The 25,321-nt window shown below is 34.0% G+C and overlaps 1 protein-coding gene and 1 pseudogene across 1 annotated transcript; both read left to right on the forward strand.

The window, feature by feature from the left end:
• Window positions 1–667: 667 nt before the first annotated feature.
• On the forward strand, window positions 668–2,797 carry LOC131613514 (ATP synthase subunit d, mitochondrial). Its single transcript, XM_058885177.1, has 5 exons — window positions 668–901; window positions 1,100–1,181; window positions 2,101–2,165; window positions 2,268–2,354; window positions 2,431–2,797. Exons 1-5 carry the CDS (start codon window positions 731–733, stop codon window positions 2,530–2,532), a joined length of 507 nt encoding a protein of 168 aa, XP_058741160.1. The 5' UTR covers window positions 668–730; the 3' UTR covers window positions 2,533–2,797.
• Window positions 2,798–3,463: 666 nt separating this feature from the next.
• On the forward strand, window positions 3,464–22,911 carry LOC131650257 (DNA-directed RNA polymerase subunit beta'-like; annotated as a pseudogene).
• The last annotated feature ends 2,410 nt before the right edge of the window (window positions 22,912–25,321 follow it).

Below are 25,321 nucleotides of genomic sequence, written 5' to 3' on the forward strand. Positions count from 1 at the left end.
AAGCACTTTATCATATATCATACTAAACTAACCTATTTGAATAAACTACAACATATGAAAAATGATCTCCATCCTTCTCTATTTACAATTTGCAATATAGTTGAGAAGAAAACTATTCTTTGTAAAAATTGATTTTCTTTACTATTATTTCAATATTATAATTATAATTAATAATTTATTAATATTAAAAATAGGTTAACATATTATACATAATTTTTTCTTCTTATTACTGAGTCATCCTTTATAATAATTTCACTAATTCTTTTAAATCTCACCTATTTATAAAACTTTCATCAATAAATATAACAAATTAACAACTATTTTATTTTCTAATATAACGTAATTTGAAAGTATCAAATATTGCTATAAAACATCAAAGCAATTAATTTATATTTTAAATTAGAAATACAATCAATATAAAAATATTATAAAAATGTATTTTAATTTTTTTCTATAATAATAATCATTAACAATATTTTAATAAAATATAACCGTGCATCGCACGGGTGGACGTCTAGTTTATACAAATATCCAATAAATCATTAAAGCTCGTTAAAATCTCATTTACAAGGCCTAATCCAAATAATAAATATTTCAGGCCGGCCCATAAAAAACCCGGCCCAATCCACGAAGCGTAACATTGGTAGTGATAGTGGCTAGGTGTGAAGGTGATTACAGAGAATAAGCAGAAACAAATCCGAATCGCGTTTTGTGACAAGAGAAAGCCAAAATGAGCGGACCAGCCAAAAAAGTGGTGGATGTTGCCTTCAAAGCCGGCAAGAACATCGACTGGGAAGGGATGGCTAAGCTTCTCGTCTCCGATGAAGCTCGCCGTGAATTCTCCGGTCTCCGTCGCGCTTTCGACGAGGTTAACAGCCAACTTCAAACAAAGTTCAGCCAGGTAGATAGATAGATTCCTTCACAGATCTTGATAGTTTCGGATATTGTTGTGTATTTAGGGTTCCGATTTATGATTAGATGCTAGATCGATTGAATTTTAGGGCAATTTTTGAATTGGTTCATGTAAGGTTTGTATCGATTTATTGGTAATTTTTTCTGTATCATACTGTTTTATATATTCATGTTTCATAATCTGTAGGAGCCTGAGCCGATAGACTGGGAATATTATAGAAAAGGAATTGGCCCTCGTTTGGTGGATATGTACAAGGAGGCTTATGAGAGTATGTTTTTGAACTCTATGGTCAATGCCTTTTATATGTATGTATTTAGATTTCTTAGCCTGACACATTGTTGATGGTGATAACATGATTGGATTGAAGGTTTGTAAAATTGATTCTTTTTTTAATAAAATATCCTAACAATGCAGTGTGATCTATATTCAATTCCGCTCGCCCCGTTATATTCCATCGATCCAAACGTAGTCTAAATATATCACCATTTTACTGGATTTTGCTACTTAAAAAAAATAGCTTTCATGGAACAAGAAAAGGTGTAAAAGGATGTTGATATATTCAACTGGGTCCTGCTGTTGTAGTCAATGGTACCATATTATCGGGATAGGGAAGTATAATACTAATGCTCTTGTAGTCAAGGCATCCTCCAAATTGATTTACATCCTCCAAATTGATTTCCTTATTGTGTAATCTATAGACTAATGCATGTTAAAACACATTCAAATTAGAATATACAAATTACAATATTTACTCTGTGGGTTTTGGAACTTTTTATTGTTATTTCCCCAATTGATAAGTAAATACATAAGAAAAGAAATTGGTCACAGTCATGGCAACATTTTTCCATTTCTTTGCCACAATCAAAATATACTTGTATGACTTGTGTGGTTCCATGCAAGCTTGCTGATATATCTCATGTTCTGCAATGTAATTGAAAACTACTGCTCTGTCTTGCACTTCAGTTATCTATTATCACTAGTTAATCTGGAATTATTATTAATCATACATTTGGATTGCTGTTAGGAAAAGGTAAGGTAGCATTTTATTGTTGAAATTAATTCTTGAAATCACCGCGTGTGTATTGCGTGTGTCCATATAAAGTGAGTGTTAAGGAGTTGATATTGACCATTCAAATTTTAGATACCATTAAATCAACTTTTGTTGTTGTGTTATCCTTCTTTTGTAGGCATTGAGATCCCCAAGTTTGTTGACACAGTAACTCCTCAATATAAGCCTAAATTTGAGGCTCTGGTAAGAACTTTTGTCAGCAGTTGACCTTATTATATCCAAATTTTCTCTATCTATCAAATCACATTTAATTAAGTGCTATGTATATGTTTTTTCTTGCTGAAGTACGTTGAGCTTAAAGAAGCAGAGGAGAAATCTTGGAAGGAGTCTGAGCGCTTGGAAAAGGAAATTGCTGAAGTACAAGAGTTGAAGGTAATAGAATCCAACACGCGAATTTTAAAGTTTTGTAAGATTGAATAATCTCTAATTCTATTGTTTATTTTCACAGAAAAATATCAGTACTATGACAGCAGATGAGTACTTTGCCAAGCATCCTGAGCTGAAGAAGAAGTTTGATGATGAGATTAGGAACGATCAATGGGGCTATTGATTTTCAGACATTTAAAGTGTAGCAAAACATCCGAAGTTGATGTTTTCCTTGCTGGGTTGAATAAATAATAACTACATTGATTTTTTGTAACTTGGTTCTTCTCTTCGGTTTAAAAGGTTCTTCACATTTCCATTTTCAAAGTTGTCAAAATTTTATGGAGTTGCTTGTAGTTTAGAAACTGCTGTTTTATTATGGTTTCAGTTCAGACACCCACTTTTTGGAAAATGTTGTGGTTATGTTAATAAATTGTTCTGCTGATATATAATTGTTTTGATTTCGGAGTAATGGTAGTCTCTAATATTAATAATAACAATGATCTTGAGCAAAAAACTAAATAATAACAATGGTAAAAAATTGGTATAGGTCACAGGGTGATTTTAGGAGTACAACCTCATCCTTGCATGGTTGATAAGTAGTGGTTTCTTTTTACTTGTTTCTACTACTTTTCTCAATGAAATATCACATTCTTTTGCTGAGTCTCCGTTGATGCTACTCTTGCTTCATCCTCTAAGTTTCACTGGAGACTCCTTGCCTTAGTGTGTTTACTTGCTTGAGGTTGTGGCACTGGGATTCTGGATTTTGTCCTACCGTTTCATACGCAGTTTCTTTGGCTTTCTTGCTCTTCCCTTCTCTTTTTGTTTTTTTTTTTTCTTCTAATGGAGAAGCTGGGGCAAAGTATCCCCTGTATCATGGATCCTTCACCTTTTCTAATAGAGCAAGATCTGAATTGTGAGGAACAAAAATAAAGGCTATATTACATGGGTTTTTTTTCTAAGAATGAAAAAAAAAACATTCTTGACAATTATTTTGAAACTTTAATTATGTTTGATGAAGGTAAAGATGATGTAAAAGAAAGCATAGAGAAATGTACAAGTAGTACCTAGGGAAAATTTGTGACTGATAAGCCTATACACATTTAGTCTTAATCCCAATGGCTGTAGAATTGAAGAAAGCCTATACACATTTAGTCTTAACCCTAATGGCTTTAGAATTGAAGAAATTCATGGTAGGTTCCATTTCTTTAGGATGAAAATTACATTAATATAAACTTAATGAAAATCATTTTTATTTTACAGAAACTCTTGATTAGAAGCTAAAGAATGGGTGTTTATTATTTATTAACTTTATCTTTTCTTTTTTTATTTGTTTTAGTAAATTATTAATTTTTTTTTAATGTTATACATTAGTTATTTTATGATATGATATTATTTATCAAAATTTAAGTATCGAGTATTTACGTTTCTATAAAATTATGATTGATTATAAACGGAAGTTGGGCATATATTTTGCGGGAGTATTTTAAGGAGACACAAGATTTTTGTTGTTAACTCAAATTTGTGACAGTAAAATGAGAGTTGTTTGTAAAGAAAATTGTGGACGACAGACTTTATGTGTAATTCTTTGCAATGAAAGATAAGAACATAAAGATAAAGAGCGATAAAATAAATATAAGAGTTGTTTGTAAAGAAAATCGTGAATGAAAGACATTATGTGTAAATCATTGCAATGAAGATACATAGACATGGATGAACTAGGGATATATAAAAGAACTGACGCTTAAGATTCAAGAAAAATAAAATGTTATCCCCACGAAATAAAGGTTTAGTCTCTATTTTAAAATAATAGGTATATCAATCTTTCACATATCTATTTTTTACAAATTACAATATTCTTTCTTATTTGGAGAATTAAAATGCATATGAAATGGAGAGGGAGAGGAATGAAATACAAAGTAGAGATTGAACTTAGAACTTAAAAGTAGGGGTGGCAAAACGGGCCGGGCCCCGCCGGGCCGCCCGCGCACCCGCCAAAAATTGGCGGGTTGGGTTGGGATTTTAGGCTCGCCGCTCGCTAAAGCCCGCCCCGCCAAAACCCGCCGCCCGCCATACCCGCCCCGCCAAAGCCCGCCGCTCGCCAAAACCCGCTCCTCCTCCAAAACTCACTCTTTTTTTAGTTAATTCTAGTAATTGCAATTCTTGATGGTTTATTTTATACATTTATTTATAAATATATGTAATATTTTTTAGAGTAAATTTGTTAAAAAATTACTTTTATAAAAAATTGTTTTAAAAAATAAGTGAAAAGTTTAATTAAAAGGTAAAAAAAGGATATTAATCTATTAAAAAACTATAAATAAAAATAGGCGGGTAAGCCCGCCGCCCGCCAACCCGCCAACTTGGCGGGGCGGGCATGATTTTGATGCCCATTTTACTTGGCGGGCATGCCCGCCTCGCTCGTTTTTTGGCGGGCATAAGGCGGGGCGGACGGCGGGCGGGGCGGGCGGCCCGTTTTGCCACCCCTACTTAAAAGGTTCTAATGTTATCCGTAATAATATATTTTTAATCTAAGAATAAATTAATAAATTAAATATAAAAAATAATAGAATCAAAATAAATCTACTTTTAATATAATAAAGTAGAATACATATGAAATCTTATAATTATCCCTCTAATCACCATTTTGAGGGTGATAAACGGGGACATAGATGTAATTGCATCTCCCTTAATATTTTAATTAATAAATAAATTTTTTAATCATTTTGTAACCTTTCATTATCCCTTATTTCTTTTACCATCATTATTAACGTGAAAAACTTTATTTGGAATTGTGCAATCTTTTTTGGAATACAGCAAAACCACCTCCACGCTTCTCCTCTTTGTAATCATTTTTTTTTTTTTGCTTTCAAAACTTTCAATCTTCTCTCTTCCTCACTGCATCATTGTCATTGGTTTGTCTTCTACTATTTCTTATTTCTCTCAATTCTCTCCCAAACCCTAATTCCTCCATTTTCATTTTTTCTCCTCTGTCTTCATCAGAAATCGGCATCAAAGGTTGGGTTCTAAATCCCTTTTTCATTTTCGTTTTATTCATGTATTCTTTTTTTGCTCCTTCACCTTCAATTTCTTTTCCTCCTTAACAATGAAACTCTTTTTATTCTTCTTCAATCTATTCATGTATTTGGTTAATCGTTCCTCTAATCGTTGATTTATTTGTTCCTTTCATATACTTGAGTCTCATTTGATTATTTCATCAAACCCTCGACCATGGTTCGTTAATCTTTAAAAATCTTATCTTTTTTGTTCGTCACTTTCGTTTTTGTTAATTTCATCTCATATTTGTTTCATTTTTGTCCTATTTTTTTTCAATTGGAGGATGATTTGGCTGAAAGATGAAATGACGGCGACGATGAGCGTCGACTTTTCACCTTTAATTTGTTAGTTTTTTTTTTTTTGTGAATGATATTTTTAATCTGTAAAAATCCTATTTTTTTCGTCACTTTCGTTTCTGTTAATTTCATCCCATATTTGTTTCATTTTTGTCCTATTTTTTTTTACAGTTGGAGGATTTGGCTGAAAGATGAAACGACTGTGTCGATGAGCGTTGTTGACCTTTCACCTTTAATTTGTTAGTTTTTTTTTGGTGAATGATATTTTTAATTGTTACTGAATATGAATAATAAGTCCATTGATTCCAAATTTTCACCAACAATGAATGATAACAGTGTTGTGAAGAATAAAAAGAAGAAGGAAGAACCCGCTTTCAATCTCACATGTTCCCAAAGTAGATGAATCTTTAAGCTCAACCTTTAAGCTCCAGTTGTCTTCGATTTGATCTGTTGCAGTTGTTGATTATAAAATCAGACATATGGTGCAAATCAGAGATGAAAGACAGTCACCCTTCTTTGGGAAAGGAAACAACTTTCTTTTTCTGATTTGGACTGATGTATGCCTTTTCATTCATTTCCATTCGTCTTCTCCTTCAATGCTCTTATTTTCTATTTTTTATGTTTTGTATAGATACACTATCTGTTTGATAAAATGTTGTAGAAGATTCTCACCAACATTATCATGCTTTATGAGGTTTGTCTTATGATTCTTCATAGAAGGTAAGTTTGTGATTTATAAAGAAGTCTTAAAATGGCCAAATTTCAATTTAACATAAGTAGTTACTTCTTAACATGTAATGTAATTATGATCGAGAATTTCAATTTGTTTGGATTATCTTTGGTCTGGTGTGCAAATGTGCAGAATTGCTGGAGTACAGCACAATTTTATGATCATTAAACCTTTGTTGTTAATTGTTGTTGTTTGGTTGTGAGAAGAACAAATAGTTGTTGTTTACGATACAAACATGTTGAGATGTTGAGATGAAGGGTGAGAAACTAACTGAAGCAAAAGAAGAATGAACCTGTTTGAGAAAGAGAAAGGAAGCATGAAGAAGGAGAGGAAAGTGTTGAGCGTGTAATATGATGCAAGTGGAGAGAGAGAATTAATTTGGCCTAATTTATTGGGAATAATAGAAATCAATCTTAGAGAGAAACAGGGAAGGAGTGAAACAGCTGTTGTAAGTGGAGATAGTTAATTTGACCTAATCTTTCTCATTAATTACAGTTTATTGAGAATAATAGAAATTAATTTTTTGGGAATAATAGAAATTAATGTTAAAGAGAAACAAGAAAGGAGTGAAACGACTTCTTATATGTAAAGAAGAATAATTGAGTTTAAAAAATTTGTATATATAACCATATCATATTTGAAATCAAATATTTTTTATTAATGTCTCTGTTAATGTTTTTGTAACACTAACAAATAATTTGACTACAATTATTTGAAACTTTAATATATTCATGTTTTTTTACCACTAATAAATTCATACAAATTATTCACTTCATACTAATTAATGGTAGTATTTTTCTTAGAAATTCATTCTTTTTATTTTGAAATAAAAGATATTTTGTAATTTTTTAGATTTTTAGAAAAGATTAATAAAAATATGGAAGAAACTAAAATAAAGCTTATGATTTATTTAAATAAAAAAGATAAATAGCTCACAATTATTTTATTCTCTAACTATATTTAATTAGATGGTATTTGTGAAAAAAATAATCTACAACTTTTTTGAATTTCAAGATTTTTGAGCGGTTCTTTTTGCATACAACTTCTTTTAGTTAATAAATAAAAAAATATTTATATGACTAATAAATTAGTAATTCTTATTGTTTTAGTATATAATTAATAAATTATTAAATTTGTATTAAATATTAAATTTGTATTAAATAGAATGATATTTCTTGAGACTGATTTATCCACAAGTTCTCAAAAGGTTTTATTTTTTCTCTTAATAAATAATAAAAAAATATTGATATGATTAATAAATTTATAATTTATTATCCAATATGCCAATGGGTTTTAGGTTACGCAAATTTGGTGATTATTATCATGTCGGTAAAATTTGGATAATTTCTCCTAAGAAACAGCAAACAATTAATTTAATATATTTTATTATCATTCAATTTTAAATGCTAATGTAATTTCACAATAATATATAATTTTTTATTGAATGACATAATATAAATTTTTTTGGGTACAAGAGAGGGTCAGCTAAAAAAAAGAAATTACAAAGCTTTATTATTATTTTTATTATTTATAATAAAATGTTAATATTTATTCTAAAGAATGAGATAATATAATTTTAATACATGTAATATAACTTTGTATTTTTTATAATAAAATTTTAATATTTTTTCTAAAGAAATTCTAAAAATATTTGTTTTTGATTAATACCGTAAAAAGAATTTATTTACTTTCTATTAAATATAATAGATCTTTTTGTGTCATATCTTTTTGATTCCATTTATGATTATATCTTTTTATTAAATACTAATTATAAAATTATATTAGTATTATTGTCAAAGTTAATATAATATTATACCCTTAATTATAATGGCCTTGGTATAATTCCCTTAATTGTAATTTTTTACTAAATTTCTAATTAATTTTCAAAATAATAAACATTATACCCTATATAAGGTAAAATTTCCATATATCAAGGTAAAAGAGGGGCTAATATTATATTCAATTAATGTATTTGATAAATGTAATTAATACAGGTATTCAAAATGTAAACAAAATTTTTTAATACATATATTCCAATATATTTGATTATAGCAACAATGACTCTCCGTATTCAAAATCCAAAATAATTAAACTATAATTTACAGATTTTATTATGATTATGGCCCATTGATTTTCCCAAAATTTAGTTCCTATCTTTACAAAATCATTAGTTCCAATGTCCATTTATCATTATCATTTTGGCTTAGGAGAAGTCCCCTAATTTTTCATTAGTTTCTTTGAGGCTTGAAGCTTTAATTTTTTTATACATGTATTCCAATTTAAAATAATAAAAAGGAAAATCTTTTTTATTTTTTAATACATGTATTCCCATTAATATATTTCATTATTACACTTCATAGTCAAAATCCACAATAATTCATCCTTATATTAATTGTCGTTACCTTAACATAATGTAATTAATCAAAATTTTATTTCGTTGTTTGTTCCAACCTTAACCAGCCAAAAAATATTTTTTTTAGGGAGACTACAGTAATACCTTCTCATTATATTTATGATTTCAATTTTTGTACTAATTTTAGTATTAAAATTTTAATTATTATTATTATTAATATTTATTTTTATTATGTTCCAATTAATGTGATTAAACAGTTATTTTTTGTCTTTTATTATTATTTTGTTATGATAAATGTGTGTTAATAATAAATATCTCAATTAGGTTAGTAAAATAATTATTTTAATTGTTTGTGTGTCATAACAGCCGTAAAAAAATCATTTATATTCTATTAAGTAGAATGAAATTTTTTTGTGTCGTATCTTTTTTATTTCATTAATCAATTTATTCTTTCCATTCAATTTACTTTATTATATATTAATTAGAGGTTTATTTTATACATTTTCTACAAAAATATTTATAGTAATAGTTCGAAAAAAAATTATGAATTTTTTTTATGATCCAAATATTTTTATTAAGATAAATGGAAGATGTTTATATGACAATCGTCATTTAAGATATTTATATGACAATCATCATTTAAGTTTTTTTTCTTCTTTTAATTCGTACATATTTTTTGACGGGCTGACAAAATATTTACTTAAATTGATTAGATATTAGAGATCATATGTTTAATGACTTATAAATTACTATATAACACAATCTCTTCATTCTCAAAAATAAAAATAAAAATAGAAACACACAATTCAATATCTCTCTTCTCTTTAAGTTCATGAAAATAAAAGATTTGAATGTAACATTTTTTTAATAGGACATGAAGAATATTTTTATAAGTATTTAATAGTTATAAATTATTAGGAAATTAAATTACAATTAGGGACATAAAAGTTTAAAATTGGGATTAGATTTTTCACACGTAAAAATGGAAGGATAAGATTTCAGTTTAAAATTGAGATTAAAATTTTCTCACGTAAAAATTAATTAATTTACTTACCAAATTCGATTTTATTTTATTTTTTATAATTTACTTATCACATTCAATTTTTCAAAAAACATTCTTTTAGTTTTTCAACCATTGTTATTTATACAACTTAACTATGTTTAAATTTATTTTATATTAGATGATAAAATCATATAATATCAACAGAATCCATAAATTTACAATACACAAGAATTTAAAAATTATAGCCATACTCAATGGGTCGAACCTATTTTTCTGACGGGCCGACAAAATATTTACTTAAATTGAACAGATATTAGAGATCATATGTTTAATAACTTCTGAATTACTATAGCATATAACTTCTAAATTACTACACAAATTTAACAAACATATTATTATTTAATTTATTAAATCTAATCAAATTATTAAACCAATATGTTGTTTTGGTATTAATATATTTTATTTTATAATATTTGTTAATAAAAATTACAGGCATACCCGGCGGGACAAACATGTTTTTCTACCATATATTTGGTTTAATAGCAATTAACAAATCTATATTTATCCTGACAACTACTACAACTTAATAAATTAAATTAATATTTGTATGACAATCAACATTGAAATTTTTTTCTATTAATTCGTATAAATTAATATACATTTTTTAATCATAACTATATAATATTTATTTAATATTTATCGACTTTACGTGACCCGTGCGAATGCACGGGTCCTTTACTAGTTTCATTAAAAGATAAACAATAACTAGTATATTCAAGCCAAGAATGAAATAGAGAAATTGACCAAAACCGTATTGATTTTCAAACTCACTCCATTTGGGCCAATAACAGGTCTACCACCCCACAGTAGAACTAGCCGAATGAGAAAAAAATATAGGACATTAGAGGTGCTCACACACCCTAATGAAAAAACAATAAAGCTTTTGAAATTCAGAATTTAATCTCTGAATGCATCAAAATTCAATCAAAATCGATTCTGACTCATGACAGAACATAGATGAACATATCTAGAGATTAAGCTACGTGTTTTTTTTTACAGAGGTTAATGTCTATATTTTTTATAGCGGTTAAGTTTTGTACCACTTTGATTTATATAACGCGTCATACCTTTCCTCTTCCTTCTTTTTTATTTCAAAAAGTTTTACTCATAGCCCAAAAAAGAGCTCGTGAACAAACTTCATTTCCATCACTTTTCAAGTTTTCTCGCTATTTTTATTGTATTGCATTCAAGCCTAGGAAATCAATCAACCTCTACTTCACTCCATTCAATAAAAAAATCATCAGCTTCTCACATTAGGTAAATTTTTCATTTTTGTTTTTTGTTTTTTGTTTTCTGATGCATTAGTTTGAAGTTAAATGCATAATAGGTTATTTATGATACATTAAGACACATAATAGGTTGTTTAGTGAGACATGCATGTAGATTTTTTAAAATTTGAAGTTATAGCATTTGGACATTGTTATGCTTTTGCGTTGTTCTGGCTTCAAGATGCTACAGAAATTAACTTTCAGATTGTTCCTGTTCAACATTAATTTTCTAGTTTTGTCTGTTCGTCCTATGAGTTTGAATTCTTTGATTATGATATTATTTTACTGGTTTAATTAAAGATAAAATGTTTGACAACCAAGAGAGATTGAGACATGGTAGAGTGGCTTATCATGCATCCGTTCAGAGGGAAAAGCCAGACCCTTTCATCTAGAAATTGGTGTCACTTCATTTGATGCAGGAGTATCGTCTTCCGAAGATCACGTGTCTCCAGCATCGTCCTCCCGGAGACATGAGTTCTCTGCTGCTACCCCATATGTCCCAGAAGTTCAACCTGCTACTGTCGTTCCTGATGTTTATTTAGGAGGCCCTCAGACGCCTCACTAATTTGTTTATATACAGACCATGCTCCTAGGCACGTGTGAGACGAAGAGGTAAAATAAATTTTTATTTATTCTTTTAAACAGATGTACTATAAAATTTGAATTTTTTGACATTGATATGTTTTTTATAGCAATGTGAGTCGTTAAAATGTATAAATTTGAACTTTCCGGACTGAAAGGTTTATGCAGGACTGGGTATATTTTTATTGACCATGGCTTGTTATCTCCTTTCATAAAGAGATGATATTTATGGACTTCTTCATTCCATCTTTCGATCGTTGAGATGTCTATCACACTTGATATGTGTCATCCCTTATACATATTTCAATCAGGAGAAAATTTTTAAATATTCCATACTCATTAAACCCGAGGCAATGGGGATAATGGTGCAATATTTGAGAGTTAACCCAGGTGATGCCCAACGTGAGATAGAGGACACTAGAGATTGTCATGATAAGTTTGGATTTCTCTAAAGATTGTACAAATACCACTTGGATGCGACAATTGAGATTGACGATGATGATGCACTTGTATCACGTCATAAAGTATGTACATTTAGGTCGTACCTCTTGTATCTGGTTGGCACGTCCATATTAGTGAACAAAAGTGCATAAAATGTCGATGTCGTCTATTTGAAGTACTTTGTTAACTTGGAGAGGATTGATAAGTACAACTAAGGAGCCTCTTATTTGGTTAACCTCTACTCCAAATTAGGTGAAACTTTTTTATGGATGACTTGACAAATGACAACAAGTAACATCCTATTTACGATATCTATTTGCACATTCATTGTTACTAAATATTCATAATGTAACACCCCTTACTAACCCTGCGGCAATTTAAAACAATTATTCAGAGTACATGAAATAAGGGTGCCACAATTCATAATAAATAAACATCATTCAGTCATGTCATGCATTCACTGAGGTAATCATCATAACTTAAAACGTTTCATGTTAACACAGCGGAAATTTATCAAAAACGGACTAAGTTTAACATCTTTAAAACTTATCCTTCAAAACATCAAAAACATAACTAGAGTCATAATCATAAACTCTAAACAATCGCGTCCCCAGTGTTACAACTATCAGAGCATGACACCTGACGCTAACTAAGACACTGACTCATGAGCTAATCCTCACCGAGTCGAACAACCGCTATCCTCAATCTGAAAATGACCACATGTAAGGGTGAGTCTCATCATAATTAACAAATGTTATAAGGTTATAAAGCAATAACACATCACAGTTGCATCATTCACCCAATTGTTTCATAAACAGACATTCACAACAAGTCAAACCATAATCAATACATCATCAACATTTACAACACTGGAATACATCTAATCATGTTATAAATTATGCATATGTATGAACCGACACTATGCATGTGGTACCAACATCATTAAATGGGAATAACCCATGACCGATCCAACATCGTCCAAGATACGGCCCTGCCAGCACAGATTCCACACAATGGGAATCATGCCCTTCACTGATCCAACACACCCTTATGGATACAGTATCATCAATGAACATGAATGAATGCAACATATACAACATACTTATACCATCATCATCATCATCAATCATCATTCAAGTATGTTCATATATATTAACATCATTCAATCACAATTCCATCATCATCATATACAAAACATACACGTATTTGCACCAATCATCATATTCAATAAGAATAGCATACATGTATTTTCATCATTCTAAAAACCATTCAATCATCATCATATAGATTATCCTTTAAGGTTCGTTTAGCTCGAAACGGCGCATCAAACGGACCAACAGTTAAAAAGTTATACATCTTTGAACTTTCAAAAATATCTCAAAAACCAACAGCACGCGGCGCGAACTGAGCGTTCCAAGAATCCTTGGCTCTCTGCCAAGCTATTCACGGCGCAAACATCTACACGCGGCGCGAAGCGAGAAAAAGTTACGCCTTCGCGGCGCGAACACAAGTACGCGACGCGACCTGAGCGTATCACAACTTCCTGGCATTCTGCCCACCTGTTCGCGGCGCCAACACTATGCACACGGCGCGAACCGGCGATTTCAGAAACCCCAACCTGCAGAAAACAACATTCTACACATTCCAAACTCATACAATTCATACCAGTACGAACCTAGGGGAATAGAATGCACAAACAACACAAAATACATCTCATAATACACCAATTACACATCAATTGAGACCATAACAACACAGACATCATAGATTCAAACATAGAGATCAAACATCATACAATTGACTCAATCCCTAAACCTATCATATGACTCAATCGACCCGAATTCCACATCTATTCAGTATTATCAACCCCTAACCCGATAATAGATGATAATCAGATAAGTCCCCCCTTACCTTAGCCAAATTCTTGAATTGGTTCCTCTTCCTCTTTGGTTCTCCTTCACGTTCTTCAGTTCCTCTTCTCACAGCTTCTGGTTTTCACGTTCTAATTTTTCCCTTCTCCTCTTGTTTTCCTTTATTTTATGAAAAACATAAAATTAGAAGTGGGCTCTTACACAATTACACCCCCACTTTACTAATTCCACCGCATGGCCCAATAACTTAACATTTTATTATTTTTCCACATAATTCAACAAAATGTTAATTTTCCATAATTAATTTAAAACTTGATTAAATTAATTAAATAAGAATTTTCGGGATGTTACAACTCTCCCCCACTAAAGAGTTTTCGTCCTCGAAAACATACCTCAAGCAAATAGTTCCGGATAGGAATCTTTCATCTGGCTTTCCAACTCCCAGGTGACGTTTCCATCAGCTGGTCCTCCCCAAGCTACTCTGACTAAAGCTATTTCCTTTCCCCGCAATTGCTTCAGTCTTCTATCTTCAATCCTCACAGGTAACGTTTCAACCGTTAAGTTGTCTTTAACTTGCACATCATCCACTTGGATCACGTGGGACAGGTCCGAAATGTATTTCCTCAATTGAGACATATGAAATACATCATGCAAGTTGGCAAGCATTGGCGGTAACACAATATGATATGCCACTTCTCCCACTCTTTCTGAAATTTGGAATGGTCCAATAAAACGCGGAGTCAACTTCTTTGACTTTAAAGCTCGACCAATACCCGTCATAGGAGTAACCTTCATAAACACATGATCTCCCTCTTGAAACTCAAGTGTCTTCCTCCTCTTATCATAATAACTCTTTTGACGACTCTGAGAAGCTTTCATCTTCTCTCGAATCATCTTAATCTTCTCCGTAGTCTGTTGTACAATTTCTGGTCCAATCACAGCACTCTCACCAGCTTCGTACCAACACAATGGAGTTCTACATCTCCTACCATACAATGTCTCAAACGGAGCCATACCTATACTCGAATGAAAACTGTTGTTGTAGGTAAATTCAATCAAAGGCAGGTAACTATCCCAAGCACCTCCTTTTTCTAACACACAAGCACGTAACAAATCTTCTAACGACTGAATTGTCCTCTCAGTCTGTCCATCCGTCCGCGGATTATAAGCAGAACTCAGTCTCAGCTTAGTACCCAAAGCCTTCTGCAAACCTTCCCAGAATTTAGACGTAAATCTCGGATCTCTATCTGACACGATACTCGAAGGAATACCATGTAGACTGACTATCCTCTCAATATATAATTGAGCCAGCTTTTCCATCGGATAATCCATTCTTAACGGTATGAAATGTGCAGACTTCGTCAATCTGTCCACCACAACCCAGATAGCTTCACAATTCTTAACAGTTCTCGGCAAACCCGAAACAAAATCCATCGATATGCTATCCCATTTCCACTCAGGAATAAACATCGGTTGCATAAATCCAGATGGCTTCTGATGTTCAACCTTTGTCTTCTGACAAGTCAAACACGAATACACAAACTCACCAATTTCTTTCTTCATTCCAGGCCACCAAAATAGCTTTCTCAAATCATGATACATCTTGGTAGCACCAGGATGAATACTTAATCCACTACGGTGTCCTTCTTCTAAAATATTTCTTCGGAGTTCAGCAACATCAGGAACACAAACTCTGTCTCCAAACCTCAGTATACCATTCTCGTCAACTCTGAATTCACCACTCTTGCCTTGGTTAATCAAAGTCAACTTGTCGACTAATTCGACATCAGCCTTCTGGCCCTCTCTGATCTCTTCAAGAATACCACTGGTCAGCTTCAGCATTCCCAACTTAACACTAGTAGGAGTACCTTCACATACCAAACTCAAGTCTCTGAATTGTTCAATCAAATCCAATTCTTTCACCATTAGCTTAGACATATGCAAAGTCTTCCTACTTAAAGCATCAGCAACTACGTTTGCCTTACCCGGATGGTAATTCAAAGTAAAATCATAGTCTTTAAGGAATTCCAATCACCTTCTCTGCCTCATATTCAGTTCTTTCTGGTCAAAGAGATATTTCAGACTCTTATTATCACTGAACACCTCAAATCTCGACCCATACAAATAATGTCGCCACAACTTCAGGACAAAAACCACCGCTGCCAACTCCAGATCATGAGTCGGATAATTCCTTTCATGCACTTTGAGTTGTCTCGACGCGTACGCGACCACTTGTTGGTTCTGCATCAGTACACCACCTAAACCCATCAACGAAGCATCACAATAAACCAGAAATGATTCTGTCGGATTCGGCAAAATCAAAATAGGAGCACTAGTCAACCTCTTCTTCAGCTCTTGGAATCCTTCTTCGCATTTTACATCCCAAATAAAAGCCTGACCCTTTCTGGTTAATTTAGTTAACGGCAATGCTAACTTTGAAAATCCTTCAATGAACTTCCTGTAATATCCTGCAAGACCAAGAAAACTACGAATCTCTGACACTGACTTCGGTGCTTCCCACTGAGATACAGCCTCTATCTTAGTAGGATCGACAGCAATACCATTCTTAGAAATTACATGTCCAAGAAAACTGACCTCTTTTAACCAAAACTCACACTTCGACAGTTTGGCAAAAAGTTGCTTCTCTTTTAACAACTCCAACACAATTCTGAGATGTTCTGCATGTTCTTCCTCACTCTTAGAATATATTAGGATATCATCTATAAACACCACTACGAACTTATCGAGATAAGGATGAAATATCCTATTCATATACTCCATAAATACACCAGGTGCGTTAGTAACTCCAAACGGCATTACCGAATACTCATAATGTCCATACCTTGTTCTGAAAGCGGTCTTCTGAATATCATCGTCTTTCACACGAATCTGGTGATACCCAGACCTCAGATCAATTTTGCTAAACACACATGCTCCAACCAGTTGATCCATCAAATCATCAATCCTCGGCAAGGGATACCGGTTCTTGATAGTAACCTTGTTCAGTTGTCTGTAATCCACACACAACCTCATTGAACCCTCCTTCTTCTTCACTAGCAACACAGGTGCACCCCACGGAGAAACGCTAGGACGAATGAACTTCTTCTCAAGTAATTCTTCCAACTTCTTCTTCAGTTCAGTCAACTCAGACGGTGACATACGATACGGTGCCATTGACACTGGGCTAGTTCCCGGAATTAAATCAATAGAAAACTCCACTTCTCTTTCCGGTGGTAATTCATTCACATCTTCTGGAAAAACTTCTGGAAATTCACACACCACTGGTAGTTCGCTACTTACTACTCTTTCCTTCGAATTTGTCAATGCAAATAACATAAACACTGTTGCACCATCCTTGATAGCTTCATCCACTTGTCTAGCCGTCATCTCCAGATCATCAGAATGAGCTTCTTCAGGAAAGATCACTGTCTTCGAAAAACAGTTGATGTGAACACGGTTAAATTCTAACCAGTTCATCCCCAGGATCACATCGAGTTGTTTCAATGGAAGGCACACTAAGTCCATCCCGAATTCCCTACCAAAAATATCAACCGGACAATTCAAGCATGCAGACGAAGTAGTTACTGAACCCGACGCTGGAGTATCAATAACCATACTTCCATTTATATCAGATATTTCCAAATTCAACCTCTTAGCACAATCTAAAGAAATAAAAGAATGAGTGGCTCCAGTATCAATAATCGCAACTAAAGGTGTGCCATGAATAAAACACGTACCTTTAATTAATCTATCCTCCGGAGTGGTTTCTGATCCAGACAAAGCAAAGACCTTCCCTCCAGCTTGGTTCTTCTTCGGTTTAGGACACTGTGGGCTAATGTGACCCTCTTCACCACAATTGTAACAAGTCACAATCTTCTTCTTACAATCAGCGGCAACATGACCCACTTCTTCACACTTGAAGCACTTCTTCTGATTCAGCTTGCACTCATTCCTACGGTGCCCGACCTCACCACAGTTATAGCACCTGACAAAAGCACTGGAGTCTCCCCCACTAGGCTTCTTCCAACCACCAGTCTTTGTATTACCTCTACCATATGGCTTACCCTTATCCATAGGCTTCTTCCCTTTCCTGTCAACTAACTCGCGAGAGTGAGATGACTTCAGCTTGAGATTATCTTCCTCGAAGATCCTACTACAGTCCACCAAGTCTACAAATCTCCGGATTCTCTGATATCTGATACCCTGCTTAATCTCATCACGGAGACCGTTGTCGAACTTGATGCATTTCGAGAATTCACTAGCTTCATCGTTGTTGTAGTGAACGTAGTACTTCGCCAACTCAACGAACTTCGAAGCATACTCTGGTACTGTCATGCTACCTTGAACTAGTTCCAGAAATTCAATTTCCTTTCGACCTCTTACGTCTTCAGGAAAGTACCTTCTCAAAAATTTTCTCTTGAACACGGCCCAAGAAATAGCCCCACCATCAGCTTCCAGTTCAGTCCTGGTAGTCATCCACCAGTCGTCAGCTTCTTCAGACAACATGTGAGTACCATACCTCACCTTCAGATCCTCAGCACAATCGATGACTCTGAAGATTCTCTCGATCTCCTTAAGCCACTTCTGAGCACCTTCAGGATCATGCGTGCCCTTGAACAATGGAGGATTGTTCCTCTGAAAACTGTTCAGCTTCCTGTCAGCACCAATCGCAGCTCCATTGGTATTTCCTCCCAGCACACCAGCAATCATGCCCAGAGCCTCAGCGATGGCATCATCGTTTCTTCCTCCTCTTCCAGCCATTGTTCTGCTTAAATCACAACCAATTTAATCAGAACAGAAGTATCGACAGTTAACTCTTACTAGTCGCATACACAGGAAACAAAACTGACACTAAGACTCTGGTCATAACGACCGACTATGCTCTGATACCACTATTGTAACACCCCTTACTAACCCCGCGGCAATTTAAAACAATTATTCAGAGTACATGAAATAAGGGTGCCACAATTCATAATAAATAAACATCATTCAGTCATGTCATGCATTCACTGAGGTAATCATCATAACTTAAAACGTTTCATGTTAACACAGCGGAAATTTATCAAAAACGGACTAAGTTTAACATCTTTAAAACTTATCCTTCAAAACATCAAAAACATAACTAGAGTCATAATCATAAACTCTAAACAATCGCGTCCCCAGTGTTACAACTATCAGAGCATGACACCTGACGCTAACTAAGACACTGACTCATGAGCTAATCCTCACCGAGTCGAACAGCCGCTATCCTGAATCTGAAAATGACCACATGTAAGGGTGAGTCTCATCATAATTAACAAATGTTATAAGGTTATAAAGCAATAACACATCACAGTTGCATCATTCACCCAATTGTTTCATAAACAGACATTCACAACAAGTCAAACCACAATCAACATTTACAACACTGGAATACATCCAATCATGTTATAAATTATGCATATGTATGAACCGACACTATGCATGTGGTACCAACGTCATCAAATGGGAATAACCCATGACCGATCCAACATCGTCCAAGATACGGCCCTGCCAGCACAGATTCCACACAATGGGAATCATGCCCTTCACTGATCCAACACACCCTTATGGATACAGTATCATCAATGAACATGAATGAATGCAACATATACAACATACTTATACCATCATCATCATCAATCATCAACATCATCATCATCATTCAAGTATGTTCATATATATTAACATCATTCAATCACAATTCCATCATCATCATATACAAAACATACACGTATTTGCACCAATCATCATATTCAATAAGAATAGCATACATGTATTTTCATAATTCGAAAAACCATTCAATCATCATTATATAGATTATCCTATAAGGTTCGTTTAGCTCGAAACGGCGCATCAAACGGACCAACAGTTAAAAAGTTATGCATCTTTGAACTTTCAAAAATATCTCAAAAACCAACAGCACGCGGCGCCACCATCAGTTCGCGGCGCGAACTGAGCGTTCCAAGAATCCTTGGCTCTCTGCCAAGCTATTCGCGGCGCAAACATCTACACGCGGCGCGAAGCGAGAAAAAGTTACGCCTTCGCAGCGCGAACACAGGTACGCGGCGCGACCTGAGCGTATCACAACTTCCTGGCATTCTGCCCACCTGTTCGCGGCGCCAACCCTATGCACGCGGCGCGAACCGGCGATTTCAGAAACCCCAACCTGCAGAAAACAACATTCTACACATTCCAAACTCACCCAATTCATACCAGTACGAACCTAGGGGAATAGAATGCACAAACAACACAAAATACATCTCATAATACACCAATTACACATCAATTGAGACCATAACAACGCAGACATCATAGATTTAAACATAGAGATCAAACATCATACAATTGACTCAATCCCTAAACCTATCATATGACTCAATCAACCCGAATTCCACATCTATTCAGTATTACCAACCCCTAACCCGATAATAGATGATAATCAGATAAGTCCCCCCTTACCTTAGCCAAATTCTTGAATTGGTTCCTCTTCCTCTTTGGTTCTCCTTCACGTTCTTCAGTTCCTCTTCTCACAGCTTCTGGTTTTCACGTTCTAATTTTTCCCTTCTCCTCTTGTTTTCCTTTATTTTATGAAAAACATAAAATTAGAAGTGGGCTCTTACACAATTACACCCCCACTTTACTAATTCCACCGCATGGCCCAATAACTTAACATTTTATTATTTTTCCACATAATTCAACAAAATGTTAATTTCCCATAATTAATTTAAAACTTGATTAAATTAATTAAATAAGAATTTTCGGGATGTTACACATAACACTTGTGCTACGCCATTACTAATATCTCATATAAACCATTTTCAAGCATAGATCCTCTGCCACTTTTCACGACAATCTAGTTGGGCATATGTGGATGACTACGATTAGGATTTGCCACCTGCTTGCTCCTTCATCCCGCTCAGAGGGAATCAGGCGAGCGAGTCGTTCTCAGTTTATATTGACCGCATCGTAATAGGTGATATAAACTTCACGTTGTACGATGATTACTGTGAGACATACTCATTCGATGAGATACCTTCTACTTCGGATGGCTCACTCGTGGGTCATAAATGATGTATCGATTATCTAATAAATCACTTAATGAAAGTAGATTCTAATAAATCACTCTGTTTTCGATTATCTAATAAATCACTTAATGAAAGTAGATTCTTTTTCCATTCACTTCAAAATGTCTATGATTTCTTCTCGAACCAAACATGAGTCTTTCAATTCATTTGGATCTCACACTCAATTCCTTATAGGAAATTTCCCCATATTTATTATGAAATGAGCCTACCCTCTTTTCTCTATTTCTAAAAATCTTGAAAATGATTATCAATACAAGACCCAAATATTTGGAGGACTCTTCTGACTAACCAAACAAATAATTGTAGCAAAGTTGTTTTTTTCTTCTTTAAATCCAAAGAATTCTGATTAATTTATACGTGGGTTATCAATTCCGCATTGTAGAAAAGTAGAAACGCATGGAATTAGCTAAGCATTTTATCCGAACAAATATAGAACCAGAATGGATGGTTTTATGTCTCTTACCAATTCTTCCTCCCTAATTAAGACCAATTATGAAAATAGATGGGGGTAAACGCATGATTTCGGATATTAATGAACTCTATAAAAGAGTTCTCTATCGGAACAATACTCTTATTGATCTATTAACAACAAGTAGATCTACACCAGAGGAATTAGTAATGTGTCAAGAAAAAATGGTACAAGAAGCCGTGGATACACTTTTTGATAATGGAATCCGCGGACAACCAATGAGGGACGGTAATAATAAAGTTTACAAATTGTTTTCTGATATAATTGAGGGCAAAGAGGGAAGATTTCGAGAGACTCTTCTTGGAAAATGAGTTGATTAATAGCAATAGAGCTATTTCAGACGTTTCTGATTCGTGGTTTAATTTGAAACCATTTTGCTTCGAACATAGGAGTTGCTAAGAGTAAAATCCGCGAAAAAGAACCCATTGTATGGGAAATACTTCAAGAAGTTATGCGGGGACATCCAGTATTGCTGAATAGAGCGCCTACTTTGCATAGATTGGGAATAGAGGCATTTCAACCCATTTTAGTAGAAGAGCGTGCTATTTGTTTACATCCATTGGTATGTAAGGGATTCAATGCGGACTTTGATGGGGATCAAATGGTTGTTCATGTGCCTTTATCTTTGGAGGCTCAAGCAGAAGCTCGTTTACTTATGTTTTCTCATACGAATCTTTTGTCTCCAGTTATAGGGGATCCGATTTCTGTACCAACTCAAGATATGCTTATTGGACTTTATGTATTAACTAGCAGAAATCATCGAGGTATTTGTGCAAACAGGTATAATTCGTTTAATTGCAGAAATTCTCAAAATGAAAAACTTAGCAATAATAACTTGAAGTATATGAAAAAAAACCCTTTTTTGCAATTCCTATGATGCAATTCAAGCTTATAGACAGAAAATAATCAATTTCGATAGTCCTTTTTGGCTCCGGTGGCGAATAGATCAATGTATTATGTCTTCAAGAGAAGTTCCTATCGAAGTTCAATATGAATCTTTTGGTACCTATTATGAGATTTATGGGGATTATTTAGTAATAAGAAGTATAAAAAGAAATTCGTTGGATATACATTCGAACCACTATTGGTCATGTTTCTTTTTATCGAGAAATCGAATAAGCTATACAAGGTTTTTCTATAGCTATTCATATGGTATCTAATCATATAGATGGTTAGTGTAGGTATCCATGCTAAGTAAATTTATGATACTGGTGTCAATTCAGGTCAACTAGCATCTTTTCAATTTTATACGTGAATAAACATAAAGAAAAGGAAGTTTTCCAATCATTCACTCAAATCCATTGTCGAACCGAATACCACTGAGTGGAATATGGAGGTACTTATGGCAGAACGGGGCAATCTAGTCTTTCACAATAACGTGATAGGTGGAACTGCCATTAAACGACTTATTAGCAGATTAATAGATCATTTCGGAATGACATATACATCACACATCCTAGATCAAATAAAGACTAGGATTCCAGCAAGCTACTGCTACATCTATTTCATTAGGAATTGATGATCTTTTAACAATACCTTCTAAAGGATGGCTAGTCCAAGATGAACAACAAAGTTCCATTTTGGAAAAACATTATCATTATGGGAATGTTCGTGCGGTAGAAAAATTACGCCAATCTATTGAAATATGGTATGCTACAAGCGAATATTTGCGACAACAAATGAATCCCAATTTTTGGATGACTGACCCCTTTAATCCAGTCCATATGATGTCTTTTTCAGGAGCTAGAGGAAATGCATCTCAGTATCTACAACGTATTCCTAGAGCTTCATCGTTGCTTCTCCTCCCACACTCCGCCATAGAGATATTGATGAGATATTCGTAGAGTACCATTATCATATGGTCCTAGAGAATGTCTATTGTGTGTCAGCTCCTCAATAATGGAGTACTGCATACAACTACATCCAATGGGTTTTTAGAGTGTCGCATCCTTTCTTGATACCGGATGCAGATGGAAAACCACCTAGACCAACTTATCAAGAGATATTAAAGGAGGAGCAAGCTATGGTAGACCATGTCGTTGATGTGTTTGTAGTGGTTTAACATCGATGTATTTTTGAAAATTGATAGACATTTATTTTAATATAGTAATATAAATTAAAGTATATAAATCTATATATTGTGCGGATATGGGACGGGGTGGATACTAAGGTGCTCATACCCGCCACCATACTCGCTTATTTAAGTGGATAATTACCCGAACCCGTGCCCTTACCCATTTTTGTGGATTTTTACCCTACCTGTTGTGGATATTTTTGTAGATACCGACTGGGATGAGCCAAATTGTCATCCCTAAACTCCTCCCTTTTCACTTGTCACTCCCACAAACTTTATCTTCGTGTCAGTCTATGTGGAATATATTATTGCAACTGGAAACGAACTTTATTGCAACTGGAAACGAACTTACTCGCATTCAAGAATTCATCCCCAAGCTCAGTATTCAATTTTCTCTCAAGCAACTTGAGAATTTACTTGCATTCAAGAATTTTACCCAAGTGATCCCACTTATTATATATGTCCATCGTCGGGGCGTTACAATATGCAACCATTACAAAGTCCGAAATTAGCTATGTGGTAAACAAAGAAATTAGCTATGTAGTAAACAAAGCATGTCAGTTTTTCTCTCAACTTCTAGGAAGCCATTGGACTGAAGTAAATAGGATTTAACAAGTACATGGATTTAAACAAAGGTCTTGTTGTTTAACACATTCCTGCAACTGATCAATATGTTGCCTAACTCACAAAGTTACGTCCCCTCTCAAATCCTTGCATCTCACTGACAAGTTAGAGGTGTTAAACAAATCTTCTCTATTGTAGAGATGACCATGCCTTTGCATGAAGGAAATAAAATAGAGTATATGCAATATATTGCGAAATTAAAATATGCCTCATGGTCTTATCAAACCTATAACAGACAGACTTGAGTCAGTATAGTCTAAATGAGTTAAAAATACTCAATTTCATATAAGTAGCTGCTGCAAAGTGAAGTTCCCACTTTTACGGTCATCTGGTTGTTGTTATTCATCATCAGCACCTTTCTTCTATTGCATTGTCCCTTGCAATAGCCTCGGCGTTTTGGTTTCCACCTGACATTGTTGTTGTTGCTAAATGGTATCAATGGAATCAATAGCTAATTCAACTACATTAGCAAGAAGAGGAAGCTCTAGACCCTTTAATCTCAAATTCAAACTCAGTAAATCAGCATTTCCATGATGTAGCACAGAACCATTAGCCAACAACAATGAATTAAACAACTTCGCTATCCTGAAACCAGGTTGATGAATACTTAGTATTATATAGCTCTTCCCCTTGTTTCAGCCATAACCTTAAGCATATCAATTATCTGCAAAGCTGAAGTACCATTAAGTCCTGAAACTCTTCACCTTTCGGCCACCGGATATACCTCAGACTCAACCATCACCAATTCTAGTACCAGCAACATGGTCAAGTCCAAGCTCTTGAATCAGTGATTTGAAACTTGAACATTGTTGAGGAAGCTTTAGCCTTAACCTTGCACTGAACATCATGGTTTCTTCAACTGTAAGGGAAACAAAGTAGTATCTTTTTGAGTAACATCCTGATAGCTTTCTAAACTGAGATTTGTCTACTGGCATTTGGTTTAACAACACTGACACTTTTCGTGGACTGTGTATACCTGCTAAGATCTCAAGTAGTGGTGACTTTCCAGCTCCACTTGGTCCAACAACAGCTAGAATTTCCC

This window comes from Vicia villosa, linkage group LG1 (assembly GCF_029867415.1).
Source record: "Vicia villosa cultivar HV-30 ecotype Madison, WI linkage group LG1, Vvil1.0, whole genome shotgun sequence".
Classification (NCBI taxonomy): Eukaryota; Viridiplantae; Streptophyta; class Magnoliopsida; order Fabales; family Fabaceae; genus Vicia; species Vicia villosa.